Source organism: Geotrypetes seraphini, chromosome 1 (genome assembly GCF_902459505.1).
Source record: "Geotrypetes seraphini chromosome 1, aGeoSer1.1, whole genome shotgun sequence".
Lineage (NCBI taxonomy): Eukaryota > Metazoa > Chordata > Amphibia > Gymnophiona > Dermophiidae > Geotrypetes > Geotrypetes seraphini.
In genome coordinates, this window is record NC_047084.1 from 475166812 (window position 1) to 475182379 (window position 15568).

Sequence of the window (15568 nt, forward strand, 5' to 3'; positions counted from 1 at the left end):
ATCTTCAATGTACTCTCTACCCCATTTAAACTGTTTGCTCCAAAATTTTACTTTGTAGGATGATGGGGCAGGCTCACCATAAACTTGTCATGCTTTCATAGATCTTATTTATTTATTTTATTTATTCATTTATTTAGCCCGTCCTCCCAAAGGAGCCCAGAATGGGTTACAAAGGTACATTCACCATCTAGAAGGACAAAATTATTTAAAGACATTTTTGGCAGACATAGCTTAGAAGAATTTGCAGCATTCATAGAAGATATTACATGATCTCCTTTGGCTTTTTCCCTTCTTTGTGAAAAATTTTATCATTGACCAGTGCTCCAAATCTAACAGTTTCTTACTTGATTCACAGGAAGACTCTCCTGACATCCTGTCTCTTGGAATGTTAGACTCGCACTGAGCCACAACTGTGCATGAGTCACAACATGCACAGACTTGTTTCAACATGCTTACTATTTTCTTTCATACTCAGATAGATAAATTATTAAACACCTCTTGTAGAACACATATATCCATTATGCTAAAGTCTAGGACCTGCAGAAAGGATCATTTTCAGGAAGGACATGAAAACAAGAGATCTGGACATGGAGTGAGGTCTTGAGCCCTTAGAGCCTGATTCTGTAAGTGCGAAACCATACCCACACCCAGCCTTGGACGAGCTTAAGCATCCCTAGGTGCCTCCCTGTACCCGTGTCAGACGCCTACAGTGTAGGTGGCTTGTCTAAGTTGTTGGTTTTTTTTAAAGAAAATGTGCATCCCGATTGGCTAGTTAGACAGCGGTAGGACGCCTACCATCACCTATAATCAGGACACCGTTTAAAGAATTTGGCCCTTAATGTCCAAGATCATAAAATCATATTCTTCTTGTGAAATAAGAAGGGTCTCCTGTGCCCCAAGAACTAGGAAAGACTGAATTGTTTTTCAGGGTCAATAGGTGAATAATTACACCTTAGTGTTAAATTGCCCGCAGATGACTGAATCAACCTGCAACACCTTAAAGACAAGAGAGGGTAGTGCCACTTGTGGGCTTGAGTGTAGCCTCCATCCTGCTATGTCTGTTCAGTTCTCACCCATCCTGGAACTTAAGGAGCATTCTTTAAATAGAAAAAAAAAAAAAAGGTTAAGGACAGGCTTCCTGACTTTGCCTCACACTCTATTTCCTTTGGCTTCATGGGCTGGAAAACAGGGAGGCTGCAATAGTAGGTGTCAGGTTTTGTAAAAAAATGGTGCCTATATTGGCACCTTACTTTAGGCGGACTTTATACAATCAGGGCCTAAGTGTCTCATCATTGGATAGTAACATCATTTTTACCCACCTCTTCTCTAGGGACTATAAAATCTGGCATCCCAAGCTGACTCAGGGGGAGAAAGGCCTAAGCTGATAACTAAACCCAAATACTCTACGTTGTACTGCGTTAGCATTGGCACACTGAGCCACCAAGTTGGACCAAAAAAGTAGCCTTGCAATGTTTTCTCTAGCTATCCATTTATCTGCTATATTGAAGTAAGCCATTAGAAAGTATTTTCAGATTTTGAGAAGCAGATCTCTATCCATCTTGTTTAGCATCTGGTCACACAGGAGGTATTTTCTAAAATCATTTTCATGCATATATAAAATTACATTGGTGTTTTCTATCCCACCCAAACCTTTCAGTTCTAGGCGGTTTACAAAATGAATTGGCCTGGGCATTCCCAGGGAAATTACAAGGTTGACAGATAGAAAATACATCGGGACCTGGGGAAGGGTCAATAAAGTTTAAATATATCATTTGACAAATTTCTTGAATAGCATAGTTTTCAATACTTTCTTGAATGTTTTGTAGTTGGGTGTTGTGGTCAGAAGATTGTTTGAGTGGCAGTCTAGTCTTGCTGCTCTGGTGGCTAATAGTCCGTCATATATTTTTTTTGCTTTGTATGCCTTTGACTGGGGGGGTCAGCAAAGTGTGCCTGAGTTCTCCTTGGTCTGGATATGTTTTTCCTGATTAGGCGGTTGTTTAGACAATTCCTCTTACAAAATTATCCCACTCATAAAAGAATGCACATAGATTGCACATATTTATATGTGTGTTCAGTGACTCTAGGGCAGAGTCTGGTGGTGTATGGGAACGGTTATTGCAATTATATACACACATACATTTATTGTTGCTCTTGAGCTGGTATAAATGTACATGAGTGCAGCTACCAAAACTGCAGGGTTTGTGCTAGCATTTATAAAGACATGTAAATGCCTGTCTCTTTTTATAAAACAGGCTCCAATTGCACCTTTCTGCCCCTTCTGTCTTGGCAACCTGTATAAAATTACCCTGAGCTCACAAATAGCTCTGCTGTAATAAGTGCCCTGATCAAAGAGCATTTCACTTTTTCCCCCCAATGGTACGCATTACAGCAAGCCTTAGCAGAAGTGAGCTGAAGGTACCAATTACAAACAGTGATGAATGTCACTTTGCTTCTTACCCAAGAGCTCTCTTTACAGCAGTCAATTCTTCTGGAGTAACTAGGTCTGTTTTATTGATGAGTACAAGATCTGCCAATGCAACCTGCCTGAACAAATTTTTCAAAAAAACAGAGGGGAAAATAAAAAGTGTACCATTATACAATCATCCCATCTTATACATTGAAAATTCACTCTCCCAGAATACAATGGAAAAAAAACTCTCCATCTCTGGCTTTTTACTGACCTTGGATTTAAAAATAAATAAATATTATATAACGCACATACATATATATGTGACTTGCTGAGTGAAAAGGTACTAGCAGTGGGTTATATGACTATTCATATTACAAGATAGAGGGATATCAACTGCATAATCCTGCAAAATTTCAGCCTCAGATATGGACTAATTAGGTCTTTAAAAAATGAGAAACATTTATCAATAAAACGTACATACTGTATATATATATATATATATATATATATATATATATATCTGTAATCCATAGGAAGTTAGAGATACATGCAGTCCCCGAGTTACAGACACTCGACAAGTACAACTCATACTTAAGAACATGGTTGTGGCTTCATTTGATTTCACTGAGCAGTATTTCCAGTGGTAAAGACTCCTACACTTCTCCTGTAGCAGATTCAGGAATGATGCATGGCCACATTAAAAAGTATGTGGTTGTGCATGCTGTACCTTAGAGGGAACGCTGGTAGGGTCAGTTGGCCCTTTTGTCAGCTGTTAACCTGGAAAATGCCTGTAGTTTCATATACTATATGCAAACTCTGCAGAGCCACTTATAAAGCACAGTTACTTACCGTAACAGGTGTTATCTAGGGACAGCAGGCAGATATTCTCTACATGTGGGTGACGTCACCAACGGAGCCCCCTAACGGACGTTTTCGCAAGCAGACTTGCTTGAAGACCTTCAAGCTTGCGATTGGCCCGTGCATGCGCGCGAGCACCTCCCGCCCGGTCTAGGGCATGCGTCTCCTCAGCGTGTCCTCAGTTCAGATAGCTAGCAAAGAAGCCAACCACAGGGAGGTGGGTGAGTTGCGAGAATATCTACCTGCTGTCCCTGGATAACACCTGTTACGGTAAGTAACATTGATTTATCCCAGGATAAGCAGGCAGCATATTCTCTACATGTGGGAGACCTCCAAGCTAACCAGAATGGGATGGAGGGAGAGTTGGCAATTTAGGAGAACAGGTTTTGTAAAACAGACTGGCCAAAATGGCCATCACGCCTGGAAAAAGCATCCAGACAGTAGTGTGAGGTAAACGTATGAACCGAGGACCAAGTGGCAGCCTTACAGATTTCCTCAAGTGGAGTCGAGCGGAGGAAAGCAACAGACGCCGCCATCGACCAGCCTGAGCATAACAAGAAGAGATACAAGCGGCCAACCAGTTAGAAATGGTCCGCTTAGAAACAGAACGACCCAAGCAATTAGGATCGAAGGAGAGGAACAGCTGGGGAGCAGTACGATGAGGAGCGGTGCGCTTCAAGTAGAAGGCCAGCGCACGCTTACAATCAAGAGAATGCAGAGCCACTTCTCCAGGGTGAGAATGGGGCTTTGGAAAAAACACAGGGAGAACAATGGATTGGTTGATGTGAAACTCAGAAACAACCTTAGGCAAGAACTTAGGATGGGTATGGAGAACCACCTTATCATGATGGAAGACAGTGAAAGGAAGGTCCTCTACCAAGGCTTGAAGCTCACTGACCCGACGGGCAGAAGTGAGAGCGACAAGAAACACAACCTTTCAAGTGAGCTCGCGCCAGTGGCTCGAACGGGGGTTTCATTAAGCGAGCAAGGACCACGTTAAGATCCCAAACCACAGGAGGAGGCTTAAGGGGCGGATGAACTTGGAGAAGGCCTTACATTAAGCGGGAAACCACAGGATGGACAGAGATAGGCTTCCCGTCAATCGGCTGATGAAAAGCAGCAATGGCACTAAGGTGGACTTGAACCGAGGAGGACTTGAGACCAGCGCCAGGTAAGTGTAACAGATAGTCCAGGACAGCAGATAAGGAGGCAGACAGCGGCTCCTGCTGTCGAGTAGCACACCAGGAAGAAAAACGGGTCCACTTCTGATGGTAACATTGGCGAGTGGACTCCTTCCGAGACGCCTCCAGGACATCCAGGACAGGCTGGGAGAACTAGAACGAGGGCATCAAGTCTTGAGGAACCAAGCCATTAAGTGTAGAGACTGTAGGTTGGGATGAAGTAGAGAACCCCGACTCTGCGTAAGCAGTGAAGGAAAAACAGGCAGAAGTAGAGGCTCCGCGGAACTGAGTTGTAACCACGGCTGTCGGGGCCACCGAGGAGCAATCAGAATCATGGTGGCACTCATGGACTTGAGCCTGACGAGAGTCTTCAGAATCAGAGGGAATGGAGGGAACGCATACAGAAACAGGTTCGTCCAATCCAGCAGGAAAGCATCCGCCTCGAGTCTGAGTGGGGTGTAGACCCTGGAGCAGAAGCGGGGTAACTTGTGATTGGGAGGGGATGCAATCAGATCGATGTCCGGAGTCCTCCAACAAGAAAATATCTGACGCAGGGTCAAGGAATGGATGGACATTCATGAGGCTGCAGAAGACAACTCAACTTGTCCGCTAGACAATTGTGCTGGCCCTGAATATAGACCGCTCAAAGGAATATGTTGCGGCGGTTGGCCCAGTCCCAGAGCTGCATCGCCTCCTGGCACAGGGACAGGGACCCCGTTCCCCCCTGTTTGTTGATATAATACATGGCGACCTAGTTGTCCGTGCGGACCAGCAACACTCGGTCATGAAGCAGGTGACAAAAAGCCTTCAGGGCAAGAAGATTGCTCGAAGCTCCAGCAGATGGATGTGACAAAGTCGGTCGGCACTGGACCAAAGACCCTGAGTGCGAAGACCATCCAGATGAGCCCCCCAGGCATAGGCCAATGAGTCCGTAGTCAGGACCTTCTGCGGAGGAGGGGCATGAAACAGAAAACCTCTGGAAAGATTAAAAGAGAGCATCCACCAACGGAGAGACTGCCTCAACAAAGGAGTCACGACAATGAGTCAAGAGACAGGGTCCCGAGCCTGGTTCCATTGGGATGCTAGAGTCCACTGAGGAATACCGAGGTGAAGTCTGGCAAAAGGAGTCACATGAACCGTGGAGGCCATGTGACCTTGGAGGACCATCATGAGCCGAGCCGGGGCCGAGGACAGATGGGCTACCCTCCAGCATAAGCGAACGAGGGCCATCTGTCGAGGCCGAGGCAAGAAGGGGCGGGGACGAGCCGTGTCCAGGACCGCTCCGATAAATTCCAGAGACTGGGATGGGCAGAGCTGAGACTTGGGGAAGTTCACCTCGAAGCCGAGGCTCTGAAAGAGCAAGATGGTTTGATTTGTCGCTCGCAGAACTTCGTGGCGAGAGGACGCTTTGATCAACCAGTCATCGAGGTAGGGAAACACCTGCAGGCTGTGGAGATGCAAGGCTGCAGCAACCACCATGAGGCATTTCATGAAGACCCTTGGAGAGGCTGCCAGGCCAAAGGGAAGAACACGATACTGAAGATGGAGATCCTCCACCCAGAATCTCAGATACCGGCGAGAGGCCGGGTGTATCAGAACGTGCGTGTACGCCTCCTTGAGGTTCAATGAGTACATCCAGTCCCCCTCATCCAAGAGGAAGTATAAAGTAGGAAGGGTGAGCATTCTGCGGAAAACAGAGAACTGAGGACACACTGAGGAGACGCATGCCCTAGACTGGGGAGGGGCATGCGCACATGCGCGGGCCAATTGCAAGCTTGAAAGTCTTCAAGCAAATCTGCTTGCGAATACGTCCGCTAGGGGGCTCCGTCGGTGACGTCACCCACATGTAGAGAATATGCTGCTTGCTTGTCCTGGGATAAACCTTTTAATCAATTCTTAGTCAACATCAATTAGAAGCCTCAAGTAACTTTTACTGATCCTTCCTTCTCCCAAAGGAGTGAAATACAAATGCATATTTAGCTCATAACTAACCTATCTGTGCACAAAGATATGGAACAATCTTCCAATGATCATCAAGGCTGAACCTAACTACCTCAGATTTTGTAAGAAGCTAAAGACTCTCCTCTTTGAGAGTATATACACCAAGGACACATAACAATTACTATCTACCTTAGCAAATTACATAACATTGCATCCTTTGAGTATTGAACAACCTTCCTCATAATTTATGTCCATCTTCAACTCACTCAACTGGATTGCAACTGAAACTACTATACTGTATGTCTAATGTTTTCACTATCAAAATACCAGCATATATCTTCAAATATTCAATAGTGTCCATAAATGTAACATTAAAATTTTTTTTAATTTTTGTTTTTAAATCTTTATTGATTTTAAAATCTTCAATAGTGCAATACATAAATATATCATATATAATAAGTCAATATAAGCACATTTAACTTTCAAATATACATAACCAACCAGTTTCTCCCCCTACCCACTCACCTAATGATAATTTAATAAAACATAGAAACAGATTTCCCCAATAACCTTACCCTATTAGTCATATCCTTTCATCCTCCCACCCATCCCAAAATCTCTATATATAAAATCGGAGGTATGTATGTGTGTGTGTATGTGTGTATGTGCCGCGATCACGCAAAAACGGCTTGACCGATTTGAACGAAACTTGGTATGCAGATCCCTCACTACCTGGGATGATATGTTCTGGGGGTCTCGCGGCCCACCTGCACACGTGGGCGGAGCTACAAACATAAAATCAGATTTCACCCATTCATGTCAATGGAAAAAATGTAAAAAGCTGCCATTCTCACAGTAATTCAAAAACGGCTTGACCGATTTGAACAAAACTTGGTATGCAGATCCCTCACTACCTGGGGTGATATGTTCTGGGGGTCTCGCGGCCCACCTGCACACGTGGGCGGAGCTACAAACAGAACATCTGATTTCACCCATTCATGTAAATGGAAAAAATGTAATAAGCTGCCATTCTCACAGTAATTCAAAAACGGCTTGACCGATTTGAACGAAACTTGGTATGCAGATCCCTCACTACCTGGGGTGATATGTTCTGAGGGTCTCGCGGCCCACCTGAACACGTGGGCGGAGCTACACACAGAAAATCAGATTTCACCCATTCATGTCAATGGAAAAAATGTAAAAAGCTGCCATTCTCACAGTAATTCCAACTATAAAACACTTTATATGACACTATAACCACTAGGGACATCTTTTCTATTCTACCACGGACACCATACATATAGAGTTTGTATGTTCTAACTGTGTTTGTAACTGTTTCCTTCATGCACCCCAGTTCATAATGTTATTACATTACATGAGTACTCACATATGCTGAACTAGGCAACAGGTTCCTTTCTGAACCGGGAAAAAACTGCATGGAGTTTCTTTTCAACCTGAGTTTCCACATATTGAGTTGTTTAAATCAATACTGAAACTTTTGGATGCCACTTATTCCAACAGATCTTCCTTTTCAGTTTAAGAGATTGCTAATTCCAGTGAGACTTGCATTCATTCACCACTATAAAGTATCTTTATTTGAATCCATTTACAGTGTTATTGCTATAATTAAATACCCGTGCAACGCCGGGGCATCAGCTAGTATAATATAATGTGAAAAGTGCTCAGTGTCCTTTGTCTCCTGCACAAATGGTGCCGCTAAGAGAACAAGTTTGGGACCATCAAAACACAAACAAGTTATTATAATGGCTACTTATGAAAATGGAAAAGGTAGCACTTATCTTATATTGGAGGTAAATGATCTTGTTCCTTCATCATAACCAAATAGCGACCCGGCAGGAATTTTTCTTTGCTATTGTGCGAGTAACTGGTGCATGTTCATAAGGTTGTGCATAAAACAACTGCTCCTCTACTCAGACCTGAGTTTCACCCAAGCGGGCTTCCTCAGGAGGAGATTAATTGAGGCAGAGCAAGCTAAACAGCTCAGGCAGCATAACGCTATGCTTATCCAACTTCTTCCTATCTCCAGTATATAGCACATGCTATTCTGTCTAACCTCATTTACTACTGTATTACCTAAATATCCTGTATAACTCTTTAAATGTAAGTAACCTGGAACCTAGATAGGCATAGAGCGACCCAGAAACCGGAGGAGGAGATAAGGGGAGCGGAGAAGGCAGGAGAGGCGAGCAGAGGGGGCGGAGAAAGCCATCGGAGGAGGGGATTGAAAGAGGCAGTCGGGTCAGAGAGAAGAGACGAGGCGGGTGGTAGCTCCGCCCACTGCCGACGTCACACCCGATCTCGATCTCTCTCCCCCCATAAAAGGGGACGTGCCAACGGCGCGCGGCCGTTCGGCGCGCGGCGAAGGCGAGCAGCAAAGGCGCTCGCCTTAGCGAGATCGCCTTCGCGAAGAGCCTTAAGAAGAGCCAGAGGGCAGACTACAGGACACCTTAGGGCAGAAAGAGGTCCCCTCTTACCCACTAACAAGCAGGCTAAACACACTAACAAGCAGGCTAAACACACTCACAAGCAGGCTCTTTCTCAAGCAGGCAAAAACACTAACTAGCAGGCCAAACACTCTAACAAGCAGGCTCACTCTCAAGCAGGCTATAAAAAAACTAACAAACAGGATCATTTAGAAGCAGGCAACACACACTCACAAGCAGGTTCACTTACAAGTAGGCAAAAATACTCCGACAAACAGGCAGACCTCTCTAACTATATAGAAGGCAGCCCGACACAGTCACTCTCACACTGACCTTAGGCAGACTTTTCTAATTTCTCTTTTTATTTATCCAACTTGGATATGGCAGGGAGAACAAGAAGCGTTAAGACTACCATCAAGAACAGCATTCCTGTCACCGAGGGGTTGAAGGGGGTGGTCACGGCCTGCGCTCAGACAGAGGAGGACCCGAGACGGTGGACAGAGGTCGCTGTGCAGACCGAAGCCTTCCCCCAGCAGTATACCACAGTCTCTACGCAGACAGAGGAGGTGGAACAGCTGGACGGTGACATCTTGCAGGAACTATGGAACCTGAGGGAGGAGGTGAAACGCTTGCGGAGCATCCGAGAGGATGAGGCATTCATCGATGAGGTCGTCCAGGAGCTGTCCCACATCACCGTGCCGGCGCACGACGAGTCCATCCTCGAGACGCCCAAACCTTCAGCTTTGAGACCAATGATTGGGGTGCAGGAGGTGGCCGGAGACGCCGACTCCTGGCAGCTAGTAACCTCCTCCACAGGCAAGCACAGAAGACCCCCACCTTATTTAGCTTCATCTTCTTCTCTTTCTCGTACACAGGGTAGCTTCACATCAACCCCACAACTCACCTTGAGGAACAGATTCCAGATCTTACAGGAAGGAACGGCCGACGAGAATCAGGAAGACGCCCATCACACGACTCCAGTTCCGGGGACATCTGATCGACATCCCCAAAGGAAGCGCAGAGTAATAGTCATCGGGGACTCCATGTTGAGGGGCACCGAGGGACCAATATGCAGACCAGATATGCAGTCGAGGGAGGTCTGCTGTCTGCCTGGAGCCAGAATACGAGATGTGACAGCCTGTCTTGATAGGCTTCTCAGGCCCAAGGACCACTTCCCAATGCTGCTCATCCACGTCGGAACGAATGACACTGCCAAGAACACTCTGGAGGGCATAGCTAGAGACTTCGGAGCTCTGGGGGAGAGGCTGAAGCAGACAGGAGCACAGGTAGTATTCTCTTCAATTCTTCCTGTTAGGGGCAAGGGAAGAGACAGGGACGAATGTATTCTGAAGACAAATGAGTGGCTACAACGATGGTGCTGGGAAATGAACTTCGGATTCCTGAATCACGGGGAGGCACTACAGGGACTCCAGGGATCAGACGGACTCCACCTGACCAACAGAGGTAAGAACGTCTTCGGACACCGAGTAGCCCGCCTGCTTCGAAGGGCTTTAAACTAGGTAAGTTGGGGGAGGGTACCCATTTATATACCGGAGCAGTAAGTAACAATCCTAATAAGGTGAACCAAAACTCCACTTCTAAGTCAGAGGTAAGTACCCTTGCTGCAAAAGATTCGCTAGGAGACACTCTAATTCAGATGGGTAACTCTCTAAAGGAGTTTAGACACAAAGAGTGGAGAGCTATGTATGTAAATGCACACAGCCTAGGGAATAAATTTCTAGAACTAGAAACAGAAATAGTAAATGCAGACCTAGACGTGGTAGCAATATCCGAAACATGGTTCACTGACTCTCGTGGGTGGGATATAATTATACCAGGATATAACCTGCTTCGCCAAGATAGAGAGGGTAAGTTGGGAGGTGGGGTAGCACTTTACATCAAAGAGAACATCAAGACAACTAGGATCACAGATATCAAGTACACTGGGGAATCCATCTGGGTAAACCTGGCCAGAGGCGGAGAGAAATGCCTATACCTCGGTGTGGTATACAGACCTCCAAGACAATCGGAGGACAAAGACAATGAATTAATTGAAGACATTGAGAATATCACCTTACGGGGGGACGTTGTCCTGTTAGGGGACTTCAACATGCCTGATGTAGACTGGAACACGTTCTCAGCAACAACTTGTAGTAGCAAGAGGATATTAACATCCATGAAGGGAGTACAGCTCAAACAAATGGTACTAGAGCCCACTAGGGCCCAGGCCATCCTGGACCTGATACTTACGAACGGGGAAAGCATCACGGAAGTCTTGGTGGGAGAAACGCTGGCAACCAGTGACCATAACATGGTATGGTTCAACCTTAGAAAGGGCTTCCCTAGATCACAAACAAAAACGAAGGTACTCAATTTCCGGGGCACTGACTTCGCAAGCATGGGTGATTTCGTCCATCAAACGCTACAGGCTCAAGAAACAACGGATGATGTGGAAGCTATGTGGTCAACACTGAAAAGGACACTACACGAAGCAACTATCCGCTACATAAAATCGGTAAATAAACAACAAAGAAAGAAGAAACCCCGTTGGTTCACTGATGAGATCTCACACCTAGTCAAGGACAAGAAAAGAGCATTTCTTTCATACAAACGCACCGGGGAGAAAGAAGCTAAAATTGAATACAAGACAAGGTCTGCAGCGGTCAAAACAGCAGTCAGGGAGGCCAAACTTCGAGTGGAAGAAACTCTAGCAAAGAACATTAAGAAAGGGGACAAATCCTTCTTCAGGTATATTAGTGACAGGCAGAAGAACACAAATGGGATAGTACGTCTTAGAACAGCAGATGGGATTTATGTGGAAACAGATTCCGAAAAAGCCAAACTACTGAACGATTACTTCTGCTCAGTCTTTACCTGCGAGGCACCTGGACACGGGCCACAGCTGGAAGCAAAGCCAAGCAAGGAAAACCCATTTCAGAATCTTGGGTTCTCACCAGCTGATGTTTACAGCGAACTGTCAAGACTCAAGGTAAGCAAAGCCATGGGACCAGACAAATTGCACCCACGAGTTCTCAGGGAGCTGTGCGATGTCCTGGCGGAACCGTTAACCATGCTCTTCAATCTCTCCCTAAGTACAGGGAGAGTCCCCCTGGACTAGAAAACAGCTAACGTCGTTCCTCTGCACAAAAAGGGTTGCAGAGCGGAGGCTGCAAATTACAGACCAGTGAGTCTCACATCAATAGTGTGTAAACTCATGGAAACACTACTTAAATGTAAATTAGACACGATTTTGGATGAGGGGAATCTAAGGGATCCTAGTCAACATGGATTCACTAAGGGTAGGTCATGCCAATCCAATCTTATCAGCTTCTTTGATTGGGTAACAGGAAAGCTGGACTCGGGAGAGTCTCTGGACATAGTGTACTTAGACTTCAGTAAAGCTTTCGACAGCGTCCCACACCGTAGACTATTAAACAAGATGAAATCAATGGGGTTAGGCGAGACACTAATTGCATGGGTCAAAGATTGGCTGAGTGGAAGACGTCAGAGGGTGATGGTCAACGGCACCCTCTCTGAGACATCGGAGGTGACCAGCGGAGTGCCACAGGGCTCTGTCCTGGGTCCACTCCTTTTTAACATATTCATAAGAGACTTGACCCAAGGGCTTCAGGGTAAAGTAACTCTATTCGCTGATGACGCCAAACTATGTAATATAGTAAGTGAAAGCAATCTGCAGGATAGTATGACGCAGGATCTGCTTACGTTGGAAAACTGGTCCTCGACATGGCAGCTGGGCTTCAACGCTAAGAAATGTAAGGTTATGCATCTCGGTAGCAGAAATCCATGCAAACCTTACACCTTAAATGGAGAAACACTAGCTAGGACTTCAGAAGAAAGAGACTTGGGAATAATCATCAGTGCAGACATGAAGGCCGCCAAACAAGTAGAGAAGGCCTCATCCAAAGCAAGGCAACTTATGGGATGTATCAATAGAAGCTTCGTTAGCCGCAAATCTGAAGTCATAATGCCACTGTACAGAACCATGGTGAGACCTCATCTGGAATACTGTGTGCAATTCTGGAGGCCACATTACCGTAAAGACGTGCTTAGAGTTGAGTCGGTTCAGCGGATGGCCACTAAGATGATCTCGGGGCTCAAGGGTCTCTCGTACGAAGACAGACTAAACAAATTGCAGCTCTACACTCTAGAGGAGCGCAGGGAGAGGGGGGACATGATTGAGACATTTAAATACATCACGGGACGTGTCGAGGTGGAAGAAGACATCTTCTTTCTCAGGGGACCCTCGGTCACAAGGGGACATCCATTCAAACTCAGAGGAGGGAAATTCGATAGTGACATTAGGAAGTATTTCTTCACAGAAAGGGTTGTGGATCACTGGAACAAGCTTCCAGAGCAGGTGATCAAGGCCACCAGCGTTATTGACTTTAAGAATAAATGGGATGCCCTAGTAGGATCCTTAAGAGGGTCGAGTTAAGGAACTAGGTCATTAGTACTCAGACTTAATGGGGTGGGTCAGTAGAGTGGGCAGACTTGATGGGCTATAGCCCTTTTCTGCCGTCATCTTTCTATGTTTCTATAGTCCTTTTCTATTGACCCTATAGTACACAAAAATGAAAATTGCTCAAATTTACCCATCCAAACTTTTAAAGTCTTTATCTCTTGTTATTTATAACCCCACATTTGGCACTTTTTCACTCAGCAGGTCACAGATATACATACACTTCTCCCTCCGTATCCATGGTTTCCGTATCCGCGGATTCGTTTATTCATGATTTTTCGGCTGCTGACTCCGCCCCCTAATTTTTGTCACTGAACTCGGCATTTAACATTGGAAATCGCTGCTCCCGGTGGTTCCTGAAGGAAATCGCTGTTCCCGGGTGTTGTATGGAGCAAATCGCAGGTCAAGTTATTCACGATTTATTATGTTTTTCAGGTCTATTTTACCAAAAAAACAGCAAATAACATGCAAAAAGTTATTCGCGGTTTTCAGTATTCACGACTATGTTCTGCTCACATCTCTGGTGAATACAGAGGGAGAAGTTTATATGTATGTGTATATAATTATGTCTGCATCCTCTCATGCTCTCAGCTTGTTTAGCACTGAATTGATAATTATATCAGTAGCTGTGCTAACAGTAAATAATGTCATAGTTCTATTCCAACTTCGTCCTTTGAGCCTTCATGCTGCCCCAGAGTTACTTACCTGTAGCAGGTCTCAGGACAACAAAAAAATGAATCCTCACAACGTGGGTGACCTTATCCAACAGAGCATCAAGTGGAGCTTGGTCGAATGCCAAATTTGTACATGCAATTTAATTATTTGAAGAGGTAATTTGTGCCGATAATTGGGTGCTATCAATTATTGCTGTTAATTGGCAATAATGCATGCATCCGCGGTTATGGAATAATTTGCCCATAGATTTGAGAAAAGAAGAATCATATATAAATTTTAAAATACACCTAAAAGCACATTTTTTCCAATTGGCTTTCTCAAAATGAATAATTCAGTTTGGGACTATAATCTGTATTTATATAGTGATTAATTTTTGATATGAAAAACAATCTTTTAACTGTATGTATTAATTATGGTTTACTGAGATTTGATTGTTTTCATTAGAATTGCTTTTAGAATTAAAATTATTATTATGGAGATCTCTTGATTGCTTAGTATTTTAGGATAAAAAACAAACAAAAACAAATATTTTTAACTTTTGCTTTTACTCTTTTCTATCCTGTTTTTAAATTGAGTTCCTTTCTTGATGAATGTTCATTGTATATTGTACGCCGCTTGGATCTTTTTTTAGGCTGTTATCCGGTATAGAAAGTTTTTAATAAACATAAACATCTTTATAGATGCTATTCTGTAAAGATGTGTGTGTAAATTTTTTCAGGTGGATCAAAAAGGGCTTGGCCATGGTAGGGATATGGGGGGGGGGGTGTCAAGGGCATTTTTACAATTTGCACACAGTGTTAAAGAATTTGGGGGCTCTGTGCCTAAATTTAGGTGCAAAGATTTACAACAGGGTGGTGTAAATCTTTGTGCCCAAAATTGGGCTTGGATCCCAGAACTGGTGTGCCTCGAAGAGATTCAGGGTGTGTCATGAGAGATTCCAAAATTGTACTTTATTTCTAAAAATTCCCTTCAGAAGTATATTGTACTCTTGAATAGATGACATGTACATAGAGTGTCCGTGTGCATAAGGATACAACCGCCCAGACAAGCATCATCTTTGATGTGTTTGGTCCTTGAAAACTAACAGGAAGTCATTTTATTTTTATTTTTTTTGCAATAGCTAACCTTTTTTTAAAAAAAAATAATCTTTATTCATTTTTCCATCTTACAACAAGTGTATAAACAATCAGACATTTGAAATTGAATTCCTCACTTGAATTACTTTCATATATAACATTGATACATAAAGTTTACTCCCTTTCCTCCCCCCCTTTACTTAACTAATACAATCAAATATATTATATATATATATTTTTTTTTCCATTGATCTAACAATTAACATTTAGAACCCCCTCCTATCACCATATTTGCATTTGTACTTATAACTATTTGCAATATTTCAATATTTGCTTTTGTACTTATAATGAAAAATGGTATCTAATCATCACAATAATTTAATGGCCTCCAAATCTCTTTGAATTTATTATAATTTCCTTTTTGTATAGCTATTATTTTTTCCATTTTATAAATATGACACAACGAATTCCACCAGAAATTATAGTTGAGTCTACTCCAATTC

At 44.0% G+C, this 15568-nt stretch overlaps 1 protein-coding gene across 5 annotated transcripts in view; it reads right to left on the minus strand.

Moving 5' to 3' along the window:
• CBWD3 (COBW domain containing 3) overlaps window positions 1-15568 on the minus strand; it is a 144790-nt gene that overhangs the window by 38966 nt on the left and 90256 nt on the right. For 4 of the 5 annotated variants that reach the window (XM_033925029.1, XM_033925020.1, XM_033925048.1 and 1 more), the window contains exon 9: window positions 2458-2544. The exons of the other annotated variant lie outside the window; for it this stretch is intronic. In XM_033925029.1, coding sequence (XP_033780920.1) covers window positions 2458-2544 — 87 coding nt within the window. The remainder of the gene's footprint in view (window positions 1-2457; window positions 2545-15568) is intronic. 5 annotated transcript variants of the gene reach the window in all.